The 23,521-nt window shown below is 40.0% G+C and overlaps 2 protein-coding genes across 4 annotated transcripts in view; one reads left to right on the top strand and one right to left on the bottom strand.

Moving 5' to 3' along the window:
- Positions 1 to 14,435, top strand: part of adipor2 (adiponectin receptor 2) — a 29,426-nt gene extending 14,991 nt beyond the window's left edge. The window contains exons 3-8 of the mRNA XM_031726544.2: positions 9,425 to 9,601; positions 10,418 to 10,589; positions 11,322 to 11,508; positions 11,590 to 11,777; positions 12,260 to 12,453; positions 12,554 to 14,435. Coding sequence (XP_031582404.1) covers positions 9,425 to 9,601; positions 10,418 to 10,589; positions 11,322 to 11,508; positions 11,590 to 11,777; positions 12,260 to 12,453; positions 12,554 to 12,682 — 1,047 coding nt within the window. The 3' untranslated portion in view covers positions 12,683 to 14,435. The remainder of the gene's footprint in view (positions 1 to 9,424; positions 9,602 to 10,417; positions 10,590 to 11,321; positions 11,509 to 11,589; positions 11,778 to 12,259; positions 12,454 to 12,553) is intronic.
- Positions 14,436 to 15,015: 580 nt separating this feature from the next.
- The window catches only part of LOC116309875 (protein PHTF2), a 57,059-nt gene continuing 48,553 nt past the window's right edge, over positions 15,016 to 23,521 (bottom strand). For all 3 annotated transcript variants that reach the window (XM_031726600.2, XM_039600979.1, XM_039600978.1), the window contains 6 exons: positions 23,383 to 23,514; positions 23,208 to 23,294; positions 21,556 to 21,711; positions 21,381 to 21,476; positions 21,150 to 21,275; positions 15,016 to 19,179 (listed from right to left, as the gene is read on the bottom strand). In XM_031726600.2, the coding sequence (XP_031582460.1) occupies positions 19,159 to 19,179; positions 21,150 to 21,275; positions 21,381 to 21,476; positions 21,556 to 21,711; positions 23,208 to 23,294; positions 23,383 to 23,514 (618 nt within the window). In that variant the 3' untranslated portion in view covers positions 15,016 to 19,158. The remainder of the gene's footprint in view (positions 19,180 to 21,149; positions 21,276 to 21,380; positions 21,477 to 21,555; positions 21,712 to 23,207; positions 23,295 to 23,382; positions 23,515 to 23,521) is intronic.

Below are 23,521 nucleotides of genomic sequence, written 5' to 3'. Positions count from 1 at the left end.
GCACAGTACATAAAACATGAGTTGAAGTAACACATTAACACTCTTCCCAGTGGGAGGTTTCCTGGAGACTGAAAAGTTGTGAACTATTTTACATAAAGTATATCCAGTACAAAAAGCACAATCTATGCCATAGGTGTCAAACTCTGGCCCGCGGGCCAAATTTGGCCCGCAGCCTAATTACATTTGGCCCGCGAAGCCATACCAAATTACTATTAGAGCTGGCCTACTGCTAATATATATATTGTTTAGTATTAAGCTTTGCTTGTTCCATATTCAGTTTTTCAGCAAAACGTGTTTGAGTCCATAAGAAAAGATTCATTTTTATATCTGGAGGAATAAATATATTTCAATAAATATTAACGTTAGCCCGTGACTTTGTTCCAGTTTTGAATTTTGGCCCACTGTGTATTTGAGTTTGACACCCCTGATCTATGCCATTAACAGTTTGGAAAAGCTGTGCATATAAAACTTCAAATGCAGTCTGCTGCTATACCTGAGCAGCTTAGAAAGAGTTGCTGGAGAACTTAATTTTGCGCGTTTTCATCGCGAACCTCCTCCTCACCTTTTCCAACCTCAACTTATTATTGACACCCTCACCACCTTCAAGGCTGCTCAGACTCAATGATGAGTCATTCTGGGGTGTAGTAATTAGCAGTGCATTTTGATGAGGTTGGCTCTGGGACTGCCTGATGTTCACTTTTGGTTCCTCTCTAAAATCTGAAGCAATGTGGATAGTGAATAAGCCCAAAACTCACAGCTCCTGAAATAAGCCTGTTAGTAGTATATAGAGTCGTCTTCCTGGAAGGAAAGCAAATGTTACCAATCAGTGTGTTTAGCACCATATGAAGGTAACCTATCAAACAAATGTGCCAGACACTCTCCCTCAGAGGCACCACTTGTCCTTTTTCAGACTGAGCGTGTGTGTGTATACAGTCGGAGCTGCTGCTTTATTGTTCGCTGTGAAAGACGATCAGCAGCGAGACACTGAGCTGAAACACAATAGTATTTGTGTGTCTGCTTGTGTTTGGCCCTTTTACCCGCTGTAACACAACACAGACACCTGAGACGGCATCGGGGCTCCCTGCCCCAGTCAGCAGGGACACGCTGTGTTAATACCCCACAGGCCACATTTGAATTTTTAAGTGTTTTGCTCAGGTGTTGGCTTCTCTCAGATGTGTTGTTTGTGCATGTGCGGTTTGGTTTTGGGGATGGTATTACATTTCCTGTTTGCCGTGAAACTGGAACTTATTTTTTTCTTTGTCAGTGTGACCTATATATTTCATATGTTTGATTTACATTTAATTTTAGGGTAGGGAGATGATCTCCTGTTCAAAAATATTTGAACAGGAGTTTTCTGTTTCTGTTTTTCTGATAGTTTTGAACTTGTCCCTGTGGGATTCTGGCATTTGAGTGCTTTCCTGGTCACACCCCTCTGTTGCAAAGACGAATTTTGAAACAATAGTTTCACATCCCAAAGTCATCAGCCTGCTATCTTTGCATGAACTGTGTGTTATAGGGAATTTGGTGCTCATAACTGTTTTAGAAATAACATAAAAGTTAAAGATTGTCATGAAAGATGCCTGTAAGGGCTAAAAACCCAACATCATTAAAGTCAAATTATGGGTCTTTTTACAGGTCATTTAATTTACTGAAAGTAATTATGATGTCCAGTCCAGTTTAAAGTTTTCCATAATGGAGATAATGAAAATAATTTGAGTAGGAATGAGAAAAGATCCCACATAGGAACAAAAATATCCAGAGAACCCGATAAACTCAGTCAACATTATGTCCTCTGTTTTTTTTGTTTTGTTTTTTTTTTTTAAAAGCTGTTTATCAGAAGATAACAAATAATGACAAACTCTCATAACACATGTAGTACACATAGCGCTGAATGAGACACAGCTAAGGAATTTGTTTTCAGTCACGTACACACACAACAACGTAAAAGGAAAATGCCAACAGACGAATGACGTCTTCAAACATCCTCACTTTGTCAGGGTTTTATTTTTTTTAAACTTTTATCCATCTCAGGTTAATGCAGAGGTTCCCAAAGTGTGGGGCCCGCCCCCTAGGGGGGGGCGCAGAGCCATTGCAGGGGGGGCGCGAACATTTCTCTTGTAAAAAAGGGGGGGGTGGCAAAAAAAGTTTGGGAACCACTGGGTTAATGTAACATCACTTTTTACTTCTTTTTCTTGTACCTGTCATCCACAATCACAGTCATTAATTAATTCTAGCATCCTTCTTAGTCATTATTCATTAAACCCTCGAACATTGTGGGGAACAAATTAGCACTTACACTCACCAGTTACTATATTGGTTATACCTTGCCGGTGCCAGGTTGGGCCTCCTTTTTCCTTCAGATCCACTTTAACTCTTTGTTACACAGATTCAACCAGATGCTGGAAACATTCCTCAGAGATTTTGGTCCATGTTGACACGAAAGCATCACAGTGGCTGCACATCCATGATGTGAATCTCATGGATGTTGCAACAGAAATCTTCTCTTCTGCATACTTTGGTTGTAGCCATTTTTCTCTGACCTCTGACATCAACAAGGCATTTTGTCACAGAATACTTCGATTCACTGCATGTTTTTATCTATTTTAGGCCATTTCTGTAAAGCTAAGAGATGAAAAATCCCAGTTGATCAGCAGTTTCTGAAATGCCAACAATGTAATTTCAAAGTTTCCCTAAATGTTTCCCTAAATGCCTTAAATTGCTGCCATTTGATTGACTGATTGAGTATTTAAACAAAGTGGCCAGTGTTTGTATTTTGAAGTAACCCACCAGCATCGTTTGTGAAAATATCAGCAAGAAAGCAAATAAAATCACCTGCTTTTAAAAACCTCCCAGCTTGGTAAGGCTTTCAGAGTTTCCATTCTTTATCCAGTGAAGCAAGGAAGAAAAGAAACTTGCTTCAAGGCCTTTAACTGTGAACAGCTTGATAAAAATCTAGGACTTTGTTGCTGGACTTGCAAATTCATGCCTACTTGCGTTCATTTGCACAAACAGTTTGTCTTGTAGCCACTGGAGCACAGCACAGAGGGAGGGGGTGGTGTGTGTGTGGGTGTGTGTGTGTGTGTGTGTAACACAGTGTCCATTTTTGAGGTTCATCCCATCTTTTTCCAAATCTTTACTGCCCCAAGAGAGCAGCTGTACATGTGTGAGTCACATGTCTGTTGTGCTGTGCAAGGGTTGGCGTGTATAAGGGTGAGCACTTCCCTCCAACCACAGTTCAAGTTCAAACTCTTGTGTCATTGGTCCTCAGAGTTGGACCATGTAGTTTAAAGTTCACTGGAGGATGTTGAACCTCTTTTGCTCACCTCTGACCAAGCTAGAGAAGCTAATCATTCATAACAAACACAGTATGTGTATGTAGGTGTGTGTATGTGTGTGTGTGTGCGCCGTCATTAGTCAGGAGAAAGTCATTAGCCAGGTATACATACAGGGTGGTTAATGAGCCTGAGGGGAGCTGGATATATGTTTCTTTTTTTTTTTGTGTGTGTGTGTGTGTGTGTGTGTGTGTGTGTGTGTGTGTGTGTGTGTGTGTGTGTGTGTGTGTGTGTGTGTGTGTGTGTGTGTGTGTGTGTGTGTGTGTGTGTGTGTGTGTGTGTGTGTGTGTGTGTGTGTGTGTGAGGCATTGGGCAATATTGCTGTTTTGGGACTTTTAAGAAAAACCGCCTCATTTAATCTTGAGCAGACCGATACCTTGAGGGATTTCCTCTTCTTGTGTCTATATATCATCCAAGACCAACTTTTTAGCTCATGCTCAGAGGAAAAGTGTTGCGAGTCTTTCTGCTGTCATGCACTGACATTCATTTTTCTTTCTTTCTTTCTTTCTTTTTTAGGTTTTATTCAGTATCTTAAGAGATCCCAAATACAGCACATTTTGATTCATTTCCACAAACGCTCTTGCAATGAATAACTGTGCATTCCTTTCATCTCTTTGTTTAGTCTTTAAAAAAATGTAACACATCCAAAATGAACAACCACTCCCACTTTAATCATGCCATGTTATAACAGACTGATAAATTGAAATCACAACAGAATATATGACCTTTTTATTTCACTCTTAAACTACTGCCACATTAAAAAAGAAGAATTAAAATGGATTAAGGCATTAAAACATTTCATCACTTAACTAAGCTGTTGAAACTCAGCGTGCCTGCACTGCACTGATAAGGTTATTTACCTTGTATATCAGACACAGATGCATTTTGTTACAACTTGAGACAAAAAATATATATATATATGAACACTGTGTTTGCTGTTTCCAGCTAATCTTTGAGTTTTGGACTGTTGGTCAGGAAGAATGAGCCATATAAATAACTCAGTTTCAGCTTTAGGCCTCAAGTTGAACATGCTGTCAAATCTTTTTATTCAGTGTTTGGGAAGAGGCTCCCAACTGTCAAGCAGGAATTTGTTTTCAACAAAAAAAATGGAGAGAAGTGTTCAGCTTATACATGACACTAACTGTGACACGTTTACACAAAATACACGTGACTGTGTCAGACGAGCAGTGATCTAGGCCTCGCTGACCTCCGGACTGTGTTGTTACTCATACACGATGAGCTGGTGTATGGTGACCTCACCGAGATAAGAATGGATGCTTTTTGGATGATGGGATCATATCAGTACACACACACACACACACACACACACACACACACACACACACACACACACACACACACACACACACACTCTCTCCTATACAGAGCGAAGTCTGACTCTGTAACCTCTGCCATAATACCTTGTTGACAACCGTGCAGCTGAGTCACATGTTCAGGGTTTTTCACAGGCGTGTTTATCTCTGAATGTAAGCACAAGTGTGTGAGGGGTAGCCCAGAGTTCCAGGAAAACTGTCCTGCTTCGCTGTGACAGACCTCCTCCTGTCCTCTCAGTTTTTAGGTCTGATTACAGCAGCTTCAGCTGAGCAGCTGGCAGCTCAGCTATTTGCATCGCCTGCTGCTAAACCTCAGCACTGTGGCTGATTTCAGATGAACTGATGTTTCACAAGAAAAGCAAAAAAAAAAAGTTTCTGTGCCCACATCACTGGCAGTCGGTCATTTTCAGTTTCTCTGTATTTTTCTTCCTGAGAATATGCGCAGACACTCATAGCTTCCTCTTTGCAATCAGCCTCTTTCATCAGCTTTCACGTGGCACAGAGAAAGACGAAAGCTGCTAACTACCAGATTCAGAATACCCATATTAAACCCGCTTCTCACGATCAGAGCAGGAAAGCACTCTGGCAGGATTTAACAGCTGTTTTTGCAGATTTTAATAACGACATGTCTACGTTTGTGTGAAAACAGTCTCCAAAATGTCAGCTTCTCACCAGGTAACAGAAACGGCCTTTTCAGTCGTATATAAATTTATTTATTTTTTGTAATCATACCTTTTGTTTAGGGAAAAAAAGTTTATAAAGCTAACATACTCTAGCTCAGGAGGTAGAGCAGGTTATCTACTAATCGGAAGGTTTGTGGTTCGATCTCTGGCTGCTCCAGTCTGTATGCAGAATATCCTTGGGCGAGATAGTAACCCAAGTTGCTCTCTGATGGATCCATCGAAGTGTGAATGTGTGGATGTTGGATAGAAAGCACTAGAGCATAGAAAAAGTGCTTGTATGAATGGGTGTGAATAGGTGAACGAGGCAAGTATGTCACTGTGACTTGTCACAGTGCATGTCCTATTATTTTTAGCTGGTGGCCATATACTTGAATACTATTCCACTCATGCACGTCTTAGAACTTTTTATCTACTGATGTCATAACATACTTGGTCTGCAACTTGCAGTTTTCATCTCTGATTATTTTTCAAGAGGCTAATTTTGGTTTATAAAAAACAAACAAAATAAGGTGTTGAAAAAGAGGTCAATTCTACTAAATCACTATTTTTCTGACAAACACTAACAGATTATGTCCCACGGTGTTATGTGCAGGCGTTATGAAGCAAATACAAACATCTGATTTATGATCGGACTACAGCAGCTGCTGATTCTGACTTCAGGGCTTCAGCGTTGTCATACATATTGATTGTTTGGTGAAGTTTTGTTGATAAGCCTCAGCCACAAGATTCAGTCTTGTTTTCACATGATGTTAGCACAATTTTACTCTGATATGCATGTGGATTCAAATTACAGCAAAACAGGTTAGGCGAGTAGCTTGTTGCTAGGATAAATTATAAATAAACTGTGCGCTTTGCATCCAAAACTAATCGGGGATTTTAGTCAGGTCATGAGATGACAGTAGTTGTATTGATAACTGTAGTAGATGCTGTGTTGCTTATGTGTCGTACACTTTCTACATCTGCGAAGAGCACCACACGTGTCTTAAAAGCCGACGAGGATATAATATCGCAAGAACAGCTACTCGTCCGTCTGTGCATCTGCAGCCGAGCATAATCCTGACCTTAGAGGACATGCTGTTGTTCCTGCTGTGCACAGACACGTGTGCACACACAGAGTTACTCAAGAATCTCACAATCCACAACCAGACTGGCAGCACCTGAATTCAAGGCCACACCTGTATTACTTACATGCATGGACACACATGAGAGGTTATCCATGAGAAATGCAAAGACCGCAGGGCACACGTGACTGTTTGGCAGTCACCCAGATACCCTCTGCTCACATAGTGCACTAGGTCATTTGCACATAAGTACACCGAGAATCAACGTTAGGTGAAACAGCGGATTTATGAAAATATTGCCCTCAGGTGTGATGGAAGCTCAGTGCTTTTGTCCCTTCCTTGCGTTTTTGCGGCCTCTGATTTGTCCTCATGTTTGGTTTAAAAATACAAGCAGGCATAAACACAGTGTGCACACAGATGCAAGGAAAAATAAACTTTGTAGACGTTCACTTTCAGTTCCTAAACGGCACGTCATGGTCAGTAGGCGCACATGCACGAGCAGAGACCTTGCTGTTGCAGTGTATTTTGCTGGTGGGTCTTTAAAAACGGGGTTAGTCATGCATTATATATAAAACAAGACTCTCATTCTCCCTCTTTCTGCAGCCCACTTGTTCTCGTGTCCTTCTCTGTCTCGCCACTTTTTCCCTAATTTCCTCACTTGTCCTTTTCCTGCTCCTCTAGAGTAATAAAAAGAACAAGAGGGATGCTTTCTCTAATCATCTATTAAACATAAATAAATCTGTGGCTTGTTAGGAGGAATAAAAAATAACAATAATCATCAGTGTATGTGTTTTGATGCATGTGTGGCCTTAATACTTATCAGCTTTCCCACCTGAATCCGCACACATCATCGGTGTGTCGGCGAGCGCTTCACTGTGTGCGACTGTTTGTTTGCATGTCAGTAATGATGAATGACTGTGTATTTATCACAAAGCACTAGCCATATTAATTCTGCCACAGACTACCCAGCGGTGACAGCTATTGTGTTGGATTGAATTCACACTGTCTGTTTAAGCCTCTATTTATAAATGATAGCTCAGACAAACAGGGACTGCAGCGATTTAATAATAAAATGGCTTTGTTTTCTTTACATAATAGCTTTAATTTTCTTCCTTTTACAGTTTTGTTAATCTGATTTGGTTGTGTATGCAGTCAGATAGGGATGATAAAATGCATATTTTTGCATGCGTGTATTCTCTTACAGTTTTTGAGCACACATTTATAACTTCCTAGGATATGGGACCATTTAAAAGCTTTGCAAGGACTGTCTAAGGAGTTGTCAGTAACGGCGTTAAAAGTAGGAAGAAAAACGATGGAGCTGAATTCTCAAGTTGTAAATTTATGAATGTAAATAAATTGTTATGTTTGCTGGTTTGAAAAGTGAAGTAGATTAAAGGGAGGTCAGTTTATTTTACATTTTGGCTTATTTTTAAAACACTTCATTGTGTTGCCTCAGTAGACTTGTCTCGCGTGCTGACAGCGTATGAATCAGCACGGCCCCTCGGCTGCACGGGCACGAATCTGCAAGGCGGCTTTTGGCTGTTTGAGTCTGAGAGCAGCTGGAAGTGTTAAAATCCTGTTTTTATTTACTTAGTTTGAACTAATATTAGCTTTTATTGCTCATTTATTCATTTGGATATTTAATTACCACTACAATATTTTATTTTTATTATATATTAATAATTATATTGTGTAGGGCTGCACGATTTTGCATAAAATGAGAATCACGATTTTTTTGCTTAGAATTGAGATCACGATTCTCTCACGATTTTCTTTTCCAATATAAATATTTATTGGACTTATTAACTGCACATCAACTTCGTAACAGTTGAAACTGAACATAAAAACAATAAATAAACATAAAAACAATAAATGCCTCACATTTTGTGGTTGCCGCAAAATGTTGTACTGCTTGAAATTCTGTCTCCACCGTTGCTCGACACTGCGTGTATAGAGCAGGTAGTGCAACAATAGAAAAATAGTTGCGGGACGGCACTGTGCAGCGTTTGTCTAGGGTGTTGATCATTTTCCTAAATCCCTCGTTTTGCACAGTGTTGATATATCTTTGGTCAGGTGATAAGTAATAGCCTCCGTAATTTCTTTGTGCCTGCGGGAGTTCGACGTGTAGGGAAGCGCTGTATAAGGTTCCCGTTATTGATGTTTGGGTGGTTGACCGGGACGAATTTTCTCCTGTCACTTTCTCGTCATCCCTGATGTGTTCTCCGTTGTTTTTTCCCTGCCAATTTGAGCATCGCGGCACAGCTTCTGTATCACGTGGTATAAGGCTCCGCCCTTGTCATTTGTTGAGCAGGAAGAGGGAGTGCTTGTTTTCATGCAGATTACGTCCCGGATCAAAATGCGGTACAATCGTCGTCGTCTTTTTTTTTTTTTTTTTTTTTTTAAATCGTTGTCATTTGGAAATGAGATCGCACATAAGTATGAATCGAGATCGCGATTTTTTTTAACGATTAATCGTGCAGCCCTAATATTGTGCTATATGGGGAAAAAAATCTATAGCTTTATTAACATAGCACATTTAAACACATTAAAGTTATGAGTTAGACATTGACTGAAGTGCCGCACATGAAGCCACTCATGTGAACTATAAGATTAGAGCAAGACAACTAAAAGAGAGTTACGACTTTAAGAAAATAAGAAACTTAAAATATTTAATTAAAAAGCTGTTGACTGGTGAAGAAACAAACACTTTAATTTGCTACAGTTAGCTTCAGATGAAAGTGGTCTTTTATATTCTCAGTGTATGATCACATTGTACAGTCTGTGTGCTCTTCCAGTCACTGGTCAGCAGTAGGTTAAGGAAAGGATCCATGATGAATCTTGTCGCTCATGTTGAATGTAGTTTGCACGTGAGAGGAGGATTGCACAAGCTTAGATCGATGATAGCTCCCACATGTTTGAACTGGGTAGCGTGCAGCCAGAGCAGGTTCATGGTAAAGGTGTCAGAAAACAGCTGGTCCTCTTCCACTAACTGTGGTGTGTGTGTTTCTTTGCAGAGCGTCCGAGAGTGCGACGACAAGAAAAGGGTAAGCGAAGAGGATGACGGAGGAAGAAAAGAGGAGGAAACGGAGCAGGAGGAGGATGAGAGGAACAGTGATGAAGGCTTCATGGGAATGACTCCACTCCTGCAAGCACACCACGCCATGGAGAAGATGGAGGAGTTTGTACACAAGGTGAAAAAACAAAAGAAAAAAAACCCCAACCTACACACACACACACACACACACACACACACACACACACACACACACACACACACACACACACAGAAACACACTTCAGACCCTCGTCTTAACTTATCTGAAAAGATTGTTAGGGAGCGCTCCACCTTTTAATTCCACCGCCCACTAAATTAGGTACTCCTCCCTTGGGGTATGTTTGCTTTACTGAGGAGGTTTTATAACAACACTCAATAAAGCCACATAGTAAACGACACCAATAAAGCCATAAAAACAGCTACGGTAGAGTTCTGTGTTTGCTTAGCTTTTTTTTTTTTATCGCTTATACAGAATGTGTTTCAAAAGACAGAGAGTTTTAAAAAAAACAGTTCAGTAATTTTAAAGTGTAGTTTAAGAGCATAAAGCTAAAAAAGGCCAGCACTGTTACCCTGCAGGAAGCTCTTCAGATGTGGTTCTTGATACGTACAGATGTAAACAGTTACAACACTGTGATGTAAAGATGCGTCACTGTGTCGAAAGAAAAATAAGCACGCGACTATACGAATTAGAGTGCATGCTTTTGAAACAGCACAGCCTGGACGAGTGTCCTGTAGCTAAAAATAGCTGTATGTAAATTGGTGGAGTTAATCACCAGAGAGACACTGTCAGTGTCGCCATATTTGCTCTATCTGGAATCAGTATATCTATTTACATAATAGTTGTCATTTGACACTCCTGATCTGCACTCCAGTCCAGTAAACTGCAGCAGTTTTCCATTCATACCAGATCATGATGTAGATGTTTCCTCTTTTTCCCTTATTAACCAATCAGATGTGGGAGGGTCGGTGGCGCGTCATTCCTCACGACGTACTCCCCGATTGGTTGAAGGACAACGACTTCCTGCTTCACGGCCACAGGCCTCCCATGCCTTCGTTTCGCGCCTGCTTCAAGAGCATCTTTAGAATCCACACAGAGACGGGAAACATCTGGACACACCTGCTAGGTAAGACACACACACACACACACACACACACACACACACACACACACACACACACACACACACACACACACACACTGAGAGAGTTTTCTAAAATTCAATACTTTTGTGCATCTTTAACCTTCTGTATTCTTTATTTTAACCTTTAATCCTAATCTTAAATTGTCTCTGCAAAAATGATGAGGCATGATGAGATGGCAGATGTACTGGAGCACGCACGCACACACACAGACACACATGCACACACACACACCACGAGAGCAGGATTAGGGTTAACGGCTGGGAATTACAGGAGTGGGATTGTTTTTTCCTGTGTGTATTTCTGTAATGTATTACTCCACTCCTTCCTATTTTATTCTTCAGCTAATCTGCATATTTATCCAGACTTCATTAGGTAACAGAGAACCTTGTGCAAACCGACTAACTTGTTACGTTGCATAAAAACGTGTGTCGAAAGCCAAGCGGCTGCTGTCAGTAGACAGATCCAGGAAATCCAGCTGGTTATTTTTCTGCTTGAGTGAAGGAGTTGTAGTTGATCCCAGTTTTTAAAACTTTATTTTATCCTTATTTCTACACCTCTGTAAACAAGTTTTGTTCTTCTCTCTGCTGCCACCTTGTGGCGTGTGAGAGTGTGCGCCTCAGCATCATTGTAGTGGAGAAATTTTGAGTCCTGATACTTTTTCATTTTTAATATCACTGATATCCATCTTACCCTGTCATCTCATCTCTCTGCAGGCTGTTTGTTTTTCCTCTGTCTGGGCCTGATGTACATGTTCAGACCCAACATGTCTTTTGTGGCTCCGGTCCAAGAGAAGGTGGTGATCGGGATGTTTTTCCTGGGAGCCATCCTCTGCCTCTCGTTCTCCTGGCTCTTCCACACAGTCTACTGCCACTCTGAGGGCGTATCCAAAGTCTTCTCCAAGTAAGAAATGTCTCAGTCTTCATGCTTCATTGGGCACGTCTTTTCTTCAGCAGTAAGCTCACAATGTTGTTGTGTCTCCAGGTTGGACTACAGTGGGATCGCCTTCCTGATCATGGGCTCCTTCGTCCCCTGGTTGTATTATTCCTTCTACTGCTCCCCTCAGCCCTGCTTCATCTACCTGATAGTGGTGTGTGTGCTAGGACTGGCTGCCATCACCGTGTCACAGTGCGACTTCTTCGCTACTCCGCAGTACAGAGGAGTCAGAGCAGGTAGATTGGGATAAGTGAGGATGGGTTGGGTTTGTGGTCATGTGGCTTCAGGCCTGTTATTTGCAATAGAGGATGCTATATTTGGTCCATACACTGGATATTTCGCTGCTAAGGTGTGGCACTAAGTTTTGCCTCAATGTAACCGTGATTGATGTGGTGTAAAAATATTTAAAAATATATAAAAGCATTTTAATTTAAAATAAGGGGCAGCTGGAGTCTATGGCAGCTGTTGTAGCTAAGAGCATATCTGGAAGGAAGCTGGATTACCCATAGAGATCAAACTCAACACTGGTTAAATTCTTTTCATTAAAAAAATTAAGATTGGTCTTACTTGCTTGGTTTCTAGGTGTCTAATCTAATAATCCATGAGTAAAAAAAATCTGTTATTACAGGTTTAAGTTGGTTGACAGTCGATGTTCTTAAAGCGGCCCTTACTATATCTGCTCCCTTGTGTATTCACTTTGTGTTCCCTCTCTGTTCAGGCGTGTTTGTGGGCCTCGGTCTGAGCGGCGTGGTTCCCACCCTGCACTTTGTCATCAGTGAGGGTCTGATCAAGGCGACCACCATCGGCCAGATGGGCTGGCTGTTCCTCATGGCCACGCTCTACATCACCGGAGCCTGCCTGTACGCCGCCCGAATCCCCGAGAGGTTCTTCCCCGGCAAGTGTGACATCTGGGTGAGTGTCTGTCGCCGATAAGGAAACATGCTTGGATTAGAAACCCTAATTCACCGTGGTTCTTATGTCCTGCTGTTTTTGTCCTTCTTTCCCTCCGCAGTTTCACTCCCATCAGTTGTTCCACATCTTGGTGGTCGCCGGGGCTTTCGTTCACTTCCACGGCGTCTCCAACCTGCAGGAGTTTCGCTACACGGCAGGAGGAGGCTGCACTGAGGATGGCAATCTCTAACACACATACAAACATACACTGACCCTTTCATCATTCACTGACACAGTTTTCAAGGGAGGCACCGGTTCTGATATCCACAGATATACACGAACAGACACACACACACTCACTTCACCCCCAAACTGAAGACCGAAGTGGCTTGTCCTTCTCAGAGGACGCGATTAAATCCAACTCTCTGTTGTCTGTCCCCATTTCCTCTGGCTCCGTTTGCTTTGACTATAAAACCACTTCTGTGACAGCGTGTTTTATAAAAGCAGTTTCTGAGACTCTTTCAAGGAAGTAATCCTTTTGTTCGGGAGGATACCAGACATTCAAACCTCCCCATGTTCTCTTCTAGGATTAATGGTTTGGTTTCCAGCAGAAGCATAATTCATGCTTTAGAAAGGAAAAAAAAACATTTTTTTAACTACTTTTTTTTCTCTTTTTTGCTGAATGCTGTTTTCCAAGTCGCCTCTTTAGAGGATGCAAACAAATGAAAGAATGGAAAAAAAGAATTGAGTGCAAAATTGATTCTTTCTCTCATTGTGAAGCTTTGCAAATGCGGACAAAAGGGTTAATAGTCACTTTTAAAATTTAAAAAACAACAAAAAACAAACAAAAAAAACAAACAACTTTTCCATGTAAATAAGATTTCTAAACTTTGGGTTATAGATTTGTAAGAAATATATATTTAAAAAAAATGACAAAAAGTGATGGCAAGAATAAATATGATAGATGGTAAACCAATTAGAGCCGAGGGGGAGAGGCGTCAATTCTAGACTTGTTCCAGTGTTCGGTGGGAGGTGCTTCAAGTAACTTTTTGTGCGTAAGGACACGAGGTGGGGGAGGTTTTAGAGGAAATTTATTGGCACAACATCCAAATCCTATCAAAACATAGTACGCCGTCTCCAATGGCGACACGGAAGTCACTTACAGGCGTGAAAACCTTACAAACGGCAAGCAGCACAGATTTCGTCTTAACATCAAAAACTATGATTATATATTTATGAGTTATCTAAATATGTAGCATCTTCTTTCTCTGATTGAATTCAACCTAAAGCTTATTTTTGCTCCACCTCTATATGTTTATTTTTTCTAATATTTCCTTAAATGATTTATTGAAACGCATAAATGATACTTTTCACGATATTTTTGTAAACACGACCCCAGAATTAGGTAAAACTGGAATCATTCGTTTCTGGTCCTCCTACATGATTCCTGATGAGATTCATGTCCACAGACCACAAATATTTAAAAAATAAAATTAAAACAATTTTCGTTTTTTTTTTTTTTTGATTGCATTTTCATTTATTCGCTGCTGTTATTGCATTTCAAGCTTTAATTTTACATATTTCTTTTCTTTTGTTTGCTTCATTGGTTCGTTTAGTTAGGCGAGGGCCATAACGTTCCTCCCTCCAAACGTTACGACTTAAAGGGCTCATGATTAATTAACACGAGACGAACTTTCAAGTTTATACCAAAATCTTACAGCTTGCACAATAAAACACTTCTGAGCTTGTGTTTCTGGGGGGGTGTAAACTTTTAGGTGTGCAAGTAGAAAGAAAGTTGATCATCTTTACATTGCAAGAAGAATTTTTTGTTTTCATCTCCATTTTTTTTCTTTCTGTTTCTTTTCTCTAGTTTATATTAAATTATTTCTCTCGGGGAGGGCATACTGTCTGAAGCACACAGTTCGCTCTGGTGGAAGTGTTTGATTGCAATAGACCTTTATATCTGCTGTATTGTTCTAATAAAAAGGTTTTTGAAGCGGTCACTTTGTCTTGGAGGTGTTATTATATACGCCACACTGAGATTGCATCACATAATCTCCTTGTTTTCTGTGTTACTTAACACTTTAAGCTGCAGCTGAGTTCCAAGTTTTAAAATATTAGGTTGTGGATGCTTTACAATCCTTTTTCTACCCGCACTTGGGTGTTGGGTATGAATGATTCCATACATGTCGATCCAAAGTAACTTTCCATGTAACCCCCTCCACTGAGGTTACTTGCGCAGTGATATTCTGCAATGTCCTGCCCTCATCACCTGATACAGGCTTTGCTGACACCTTACTGGATAGAGACGCCGGCATGTGGGAATTGAACTTGAGACATCGGCTCCAAAGGCGTGTAGTCTTACCACTGTGCTATCCAGCTTGCTCAGGCTGTCTGTCAGTCAGACAGAGAAACTGCAGTTGCAACTTTTTTGTTATTAATACAGTTTTCCTTATTCAGTTTTTAAATTTAATATATATTTTGCTAGGAAAATAGGAAATGGGTGCTGTGATTTCTTGAAACGTGCACACGTACATGACAACATTAAGGCAAAAATGGAGTTGACAAGCTTGAAGGTGAATATTTGGTATGAGCACCTTTATTCTTCAACAGCATCTGAACTCTCTTAGGCAGTTTTTTTTTTCTTGTAATTTCTTTAAGAGTCTGGAAACATTCAGAGATGAATGATCTGTTGATTGATTAGATATTTTTGCCGTAAGAAGCATTTGATCAAGTGCAACTATAAATATTTAAACAACCGAAGGAAAAGAATAACAAACAGTTAAACAACAAAAGAATAAAGGATTCAACATCCATTTTTTTTAATTATTCATATAAAAACAGATCTTATTGAAAGACCAGTTCACAAAAAAAAAAACAAAACAGTAAATATTTAGACTTTTGGAAAACAGCATCATAACACAGTCCTTTCCTCAGATTCACTCTCATATACACGATTCAAACGTCTCGTTCCTAAAAAACCAAAAACAGTCGAGCATGCCTTTTCTAAAGAGGGTGAGGAACAAACATCCTGTACAAATAAATGATGAAAGAACAAAAAGGAAATATTCTTAAAACCAGAACGCTATAAATACATTCTTTAACCAGCAGAGACAAACAAATACAGTTAAATTAAAAGCACTTTGGTCTTCCTCCTCAAACACACTGAAGATGATTATGCTCGCATTTTTATGAATGAAGCTTGTTCCAGTGAACCGAGGCAACCATTTGTTTCTTTTCTGTGGGCATCATTACTTCACGTACCGTTTAGGATTTAATTCACACGAATCATCAGTACACACGCTGAGCTAGCATTCGCTATAACACCAGACACGCACAAACTGTATCACGCAGAGTGATGTCCAAAAAAAAAAAAAAAAAAAATCATGTTGATACAAAGTAACTTTTCTTCCATTGAGAATGTGTTTTTAAAGTGCATGTCTTTGTTCACACACAGACACAAGAAAGACTTCGCTGAAGTGTCGTGTACACCAAAGTCTAAGGAGCTCTGAGCGTTCAACAGCATTTTATGTGACGTCCAGTCAGTTTATAAAATATCTGAATTGATTGTGACCACCTTTATTTAGGGTTCAGTTTTATTATCTGAATGAACCTCTAATTGAGATTTGACCTGGTGGAGTGAAGGGAGAGGCAGAGATCTCCAGCACAAGTTTCTATTTCATTTATCCAACATTTTGCTTTTTGCCAGGACAGTTGAAACTGTTTGATCTGGGACTGGGACTCGATAATGAAACCATCTGCTATGCAAGTGCACTGCTTAACGAGCTGTTGGACACGCATTACATTTTGGCAACCTATTTTTATGCTGTTATATGAAGTATCCAGAGAAGTTGCAGTTATCAGTTCACATTTTAACATGAAAACTTCAGTGTGAGATTTACCAAAAATCTTTGTCGGTCCAGTCATCTCTGTATATTTAGTGGCCATCCACACAGGAAGCAGCTAGTATTGATGGGGCCCAAGGTAAACTTTCCTCAACTTAGAGGTGAATTGATGCAACTACTGGCTACTGTTAATTGACACACTACCGGGTTGAAGATACATTTGAGCAGATGTGGGCATTATCTGACCATTGGTGGCCCATGAGAATGATTTTTTTTTTTTTTTTTTTTTTTTTTAAATTTACATAAGTTTGTGTGCAACCAAATACAGAGAAATACAGAGACCCGAGCTTACTAGCCCTGAACGACTGCAGTTTTTAACAAGATGTGGACTATTTATTATCATCTAAATAAAAACCTAAGTCAGAGGTAAAGCTGTGTGGTCATTTGGTATGTTTGAATCGCTATTACAAGATCAATCATAAAACGAAATACAAGAACTTGACTTTTTTACAAATCTACACATCCAGGGATAGAGCAGTCAAGCCCAGCGTTGTGATTTCTCACAAAGAAACAGTAAACAATAAAAGTCAATTAGTGTTTGGTGGAGAATGTGCCCCTCTCTAGTTGAACCATAATAAGATGGACTGAGGACACTGCAGGAAGTCTAGAGCTTCGGTTGGAAAATCGGACAGATTTGACTTTCTCTTTGGCCCTGGATGAGAGATGTGTCATCTGCGAGACAGACTAGTTACTAATTTTTGTACGTAAAAGAACGGAAGGAAAAGATATTAGAAAATCTGGCAGGAAGGCAAGGTACTACGACACAGACTTGTTCACAGAACTCCATGCTTGGATAGGTTTTAGCTGATGGGGTCTGAACCCAGAACTGAAACTGGTATTTCTGTCAGAGTTAATTTTACGCACTGACTAATTGTTGATGTTGCAACTAAAATGGTTTGTTCTACTTTCAGAGGAGCGTGAGACTGAAGATGGTGACATAGGCTACCACACAGCTGCCAGGTGTCTCAGTCTGGGCAAAGTGTTAAAATAAATAAATATCAGATACTGAATCTGACTTTAATTCACTTGTTTAAGCCCAAAACAGACTGGATGTCTCTCACTGAACAAGAACTGAAAAGCTCCATTAAACTACCTGCAAAATAGCAGTAGCACTTTGTATAACTTTAAATGTTATTTTCACAGTTTTGGGAATGTTGAAATCAAATAATAATAAAATGTTGGCCTTTCTACTATCCCCATTTCACATTTTTATTGCCTAATTGTAACATCTACTCTTATCAGTAACATCTTAAAGAGAAAATATTGAGCAGACTTGAGTTCAGCTTATTGGTGCAGCCCTCCACAACAGTCTGTTTCTCATGTGGCCCTTTGGGAAATAAAGCAACTGACTGTCAGCTGCAAAGCCACACGTGGCAGACACATTGCTTCCTGTGTGGACACATGTTTATGTAAAAGCCCAGATCATAAAGAGTAAACCTTAACCAGAAACCTGACATTGCTGACAAGTAAAAGGAGAAACCAATGTAGAGTCTTTGCATGTGTTCTGAACAAAGAAAGCTGACAGGTGACACCGTCGAGCCGTTTAAAGCCAGTTTACCTGCAAATTTAATGGACACAGTAGATGCTGTGTCAGCTCTCTGAGGAAAGTGTTACCATCTACTCGTGTATTGCTGGAAATGCTGCTGAAACCACTGATGTGGATCGTAATATTAAACTCGAGCAAAAATTGAAAGGGGACTTGCTTCAGGTCACGCTAACTAATAGTGAAGAATAATTGTGGACATGTTGAGTCTTCTTTCTGTTCACACGTCTGCGGCCGTGTCGCTTTTATCCCTTTTTGGTTTTGGTAAATGTCACCTGCTCTCTAGTTTTGTTTTGCTTTTAAATACCTGGAGAATGGATACTGTTAACTTCCCTTAAGAGATATTTGCATGTGGCCTGAGTGTGAACAGGTGCAAGACACCAGCAAATTTCTTCACCAAACCAGTTAGCAGCTAGATCTAAAAGGTGTCCGTGAAGAGCATTTACTGTATCTTAAAGAACATATTACACCTTCAGTATTTGTTTGTAATACAATTAAAAACTGTTTGACGAACTCAATTTGAATAAAACCACTGGACTAACGTTTGCTTTTTTAAAATCTGTTTTGTTTTGAAACTCAACATATAAATAACATTCAGTTTAAGCCAAAAAAAAAAAAAAAAAAAGGAAAAAATACAATAAAATATTTTTGCCTGCAAATGAGTTAAAATGAAAAGCTGCAGATGGAGCTGAGAACCTCAACCATCACTTAATAATAACTTCTTCACACAGTGTTTCCCCTACCAACAACTCGGGGGGCAAGAGGAAAGAGGAAAAAAAAATAATGTGGGGGGAAGGAAGAAAAAAAAAAAGCACACTACTGTGTTTTTGTTTGTGAAGTGAAGAGGACGTTACTCCTGTTGAAGCCAACTTCATGTGTGTAAATGCAAAAAGCTTCCCAACAAGTCTTGATCCGTCTAAAACGACAGGGGAGATTTGCTTTAGAGCAGGGGGGAGGAAAAAAAACAAGCGAGAAGTCACCCCTCCAAAGCGGTAACCTAGGGGAAACACTCATAACACTTTTGTTGACAGGTAAAAACCGAACTTTGTGTCACAAAACACAAAAACATGAAAGAAACTAGAATTCAAATAAAGCCTAGGTATAAACACTGAATGGGTAAATAAATAGTCTGTGAATTGCACAAAGTGGAAACGTTGAAGGTCAAAGCACTCTGATATGTCGAGGCTGACGCTCGGTCTCTCGGTGGGTCGCGCCAGTCAGACGAGCATTCAGCCAGTCAGTGAGAGTGAAGTGTTGACGCCGTTTCTCAGTCCACTGTCATGATTTGATCTTCCACAGCTGTGAACGGGAACAAACGAGCACACATTAGACACGCAAATCGGAGAATTCAGCCAATCAGCAGCTACAGTTTAACCACAAAACGCAGGAAAGGTATCAAAGGTAAGATCAACAGTGCTGCAGGAGGAGCCAGATTAGGTGTCAGCTTATTAGACATTTGGTCTATTTTGTTTATATCTCTGCTAAATACTGGAAACTATACCCAATAGTACGAAGCCAGGTAAATCTATGTTAATTAAACCATGCAAGCATACCATGCAACAGAAACCACCCGAGTTTCCTTTTTCTTTTCTTTTTTTTTTTCTAAACCTGCCTAGATCACCACAGTAACTTAGTTGTGTGCAAAAGCCTTCATTTTTTATAGTTTGCTAGGGAAATGGGTGGAACAGTTTACTGAAATGTGCAAACATACATGGAAATACAGAAAACAGGCAAAAACAGAATTTCTACAATTATAATGAGCTTGAAAGTCTATATTTGTGTGACATTTATTCCTCAACCTGAACTCTCTTAGGCAGCTTTCTTCTAATTTCGTTAAGCAGTGTCCAGGAATAGTTCTCCATGTTTCTGGAAGGACTGCTAATACTGAGCTGGACCTCCTTTTACATTTAGAACTGCCTTCGACTTCACTGGTTCTTTACACTAAGCCATAGGTGTCAAACTCTGGCCCGCGGGCCAAATTTGGCCCGCAGCCTAATTACATTTGGCCCGCGAAGCCATACCAAATTAGTATTAGAGCTGGCCTACTGGTATTATACAGCTAATATATATATTGTTTAGTATTAAGCTTTGCTTGTTCCACATTCAGTTTTTCAGCAAAATGTGTTTGAGTCCATAAGAAAAGATTCATTCTTATATCTGGAGGAATAAATATATTTCAATAAATATTAACGTTAGCCCACGACTTTGTTCCAGTTTTGAATTTTGGCCCACTGTGTATTTGAGTTTGACACCCCTGCACTAAGCTGTAAGTGCAATATAGATTTTCTGCTGAAGGAAAACATTTTGCAAAAGAAACCTGGATCAGCTGTATCTCACTAGTTTCACAGGAGGCTGTGAAGTTACAGCAGTGAAAAATGCAAAAATGCATGATCACAGGAACCTTTCATGCATTCAGCTGGCTATGCACAAAATACATGTTTTCGTGTCTAATCGGAATCTGCTGCCACAGCTAATATAACACAGAATAGAAAAGAGTACATTTTGCTTTAATTTGGGTAGCAACTAATATGATTTCAACATCTCTGTCATTAGGTTTTGAGACACAGTCAGTCCTGAATGCACCAGTGTTTAAATCCATCAGCTCTAATATGCTAGATAATGTCACAGACAAATGGCAGCACTAACAGCACACTGAAAAAATAAATATTAAGTTATGAATTCACATTTTCTACAACACAGATCTCTTATTTGCAGCATCATTGGCTTTTACAATTAGAATTTTTATAGCCTGTTTTTTGTGAATATCTGTCACCTGTTTCTGTGATAATATCTCTAAAGTAGGAGGCAATTAATCCATTTTTGTGAGGAAGACGAGTGAAATGACACACCAAGCACCCTCTGTTACATGAGCTCATCCTGAGCTGCCTCAATCAGAAACGCTGCTGTGACACACGTCATCTCTGCCTGGGGTTCAGATTTTTGTCGAACCAGCTAATGCAAAGAAAGCCTGTCTACGACTGCCTTTGATTTTAAATTTGTGGTCATCCGCTCCCTCATAGGTCAGAATTCAGCACACGTACTTCTCCATCACAAACTCATCTTACAGGGATTTGAATTTACTTTATGACTTGTTTTAACCCAACAAATCTTGAAAACTCAGTTTTGGTGCTAAAAAGGATTTTCAGTCCACATTGTCTTCACATGGAACTAGAATCTATTTTGCACCTTTACTGCAGATGGTTTTTTGGTCCATCACAAGACAGACGTCAGGATACATCTGACTAAAGAGCGTCCACACATAAAATTACCTTCAGGTTAAATCCTAACAGGTCAGATATGACTCCTGACACAGCAGACAGGATGACCACCTGGGTGATGTTGTAGAGCAGAGGGTTCATCGTCAAACCGTACAACCTGAACGGAGTATCCAACTCCTGGAGAAAAGGAAAGGAAAAAAAAAAAAAAGAGTCAGATTGTAAAAACAGGGGCAGTTGGTGCCAGATGATCAACAAGAAAGGATATTGAGACAGTGTGTGTACCTTGAGTAGTTTGGTTGCCAGTTTTAAAACATTGTTGACCAGTGTCAGCTCCTCCTTCTTGTTTGGCTTCTTCTCCATCTTCAGATACAGGTTAATCTGTGAGAAACGCAGTGGATCAGGGTCAGAGTTTGGACACGACCCTGATCATACTTGTATTTTGTGTGCGTGTCTGTACCTGTTCAGTGAGCAGGATGGAGGTGTTGCTATACTTCTTGCTGGTCTCCGAGCCCAGAGTGACGAACCGGAGCAGGAACAGAGTCAAACTGGAGCACCAGATCACCAGTTCCCAGTTATAGTGACAGTCCAGGAATGTTTCATGGACATGGAGCAACTGGAGGAAGAGAGATAAACACACTGTTCAGTTTCTAAAACCAAAAATAAAACACAGACTTCCTGATACTGTAATTAGTTGTTGTTTTGTTGTTTTTTTTTAATGTATATGAAACGCCACATTTGTAACAAGCTGCAGTGTCTTTCAACTCATTATTTTCCCTTTTTTACAGCACAAGTACTGTAAATGTCACAAAATAATTATTCTGAAGGTCAATGCATTCACATATTTGCTCTTTATCAAAACGTACAGATCATCTGTACTTCAGCTGGCGTGTTCTGCTAATTGTCTTTATGACTGACCCCTGGTGGCATAAACTGTGCAATACACATGTAAGCCACATCTGCATTATGTAGGTTTAGGCTCTGCAGCCAATAAAAACTTGTTTTACTGATGTGGAAAAAGCTGTTATGTAACATCTTGTGGCCTCACAGCTTTTCAGGTAAAGATAAAATCTTTTTTGATTACAACATCTTTAAAGTGACTATAACTGGCACGGCCGGGTTACCCTGCAGTGCTATCTGCTTGATCACTTTTTACACACAAACAGAGCTGATGATGTCAAACACTCCTTCAGTTCCTAAGCGCAAACGAGCATGACGGCGCCACTGAAAGTTAAAACTGTCTAATTCTTTCTGTGCCAAAAAACAAACAAACAGTGAAAAGTAAAATAGCAGCAAGTTTATTGGGTTAGTGAAACTGGGCTACATGATATATAGTGATGAGCTACCTGGTGGGTAGCTATAGTGTGATTAGGCTTATGCAGGCGGTTTTATTTCGTAAGTTCACATGAGGGTCCAGACTTCCCATGAATGAGAGGATTCTACACTTTGAATGGCAAGAATCGGTGGTGCACAGTAGTTGCATGCTGCTTTGGTGAGACATATAGTTACATTTCTCAGGAAGTGTGCATCAGGTTACTCTGTAGAGCTTCAGGGGGGTTTGTGATTACGACGTAGCTACGGTGCAGGTGTCCTGCTGAAGCATAAATTCCCAGTTAAAAGGGATTTTTTTTTTTTTTCCCCTTGAAGTGTTGAAATAATTAGTACCCAGGTCACCATGACCTGTAGTTTAGAGTTTTTAAAAAAAATGTAGATTAAAGATGATTAACCGAAGAATGACAATTTAATATACTCTGAGAACCGTGGGAAGAGGAATCTCCCCATTGAACTTTTTTTGTGATTTCCTGCCTCTTTGAAGCAAAAAGAGCCCACACAAACACATGAGACATCAGTGAAAAGTCCACGATGTCCTCTATTTAGTACATCAGGACTTGGTCGAAAGATATAGACCAAAAACAAATGTCCATCACAGAGGACATAAATGAATATTTTAGGGGACTTGAGTATTTAAAAAAATAAACAAAAACAAAAATCTGCAGAAGTTAAAAGGGCAAGAGCAACACTTTTTCTAACATTTCTTTATCCACTTTGTAACTTTAAAAAAAAAAAAAAAAAAACTTGTATATTTTGCTGATTTGACACCTTCAGAGTTACCTGAGCACAGCAGATGAAGACGACTGACAACGTGAGCAGGAAAGCAGACGATACGATGACATCCACCGAACGCTGAGGACCCCGTCTCTGCAAATTCAACAGTTTCTCCATTTGTGTCTTTACTTAACATTTAATTTGTTCCAGTTGTACATTTTTAAGACTTTTACTTTTGTACCTTGAGGTAGGAGCGTAGCGACAGCCACATCTTGATGTTCTGAACTTTCTTCAGCCTAAAATGTGGGACCTCAGACTTCCTCGCTCTGCGGGCCGAAGTCAGGTGACCAAAAAGTTTGGCAAACAGAAGTCTCTGAAAC

This window comes from Oreochromis aureus, linkage group 17 (genome assembly GCF_013358895.1).
Source record: "Oreochromis aureus strain Israel breed Guangdong linkage group 17, ZZ_aureus, whole genome shotgun sequence".
Taxonomy (NCBI): domain Eukaryota; kingdom Metazoa; phylum Chordata; class Actinopteri; order Cichliformes; family Cichlidae; genus Oreochromis; species Oreochromis aureus.
Note: the sequence above shows the minus strand (reverse complement) of the source record. Positions and strands in the feature narration are given on the sequence as shown.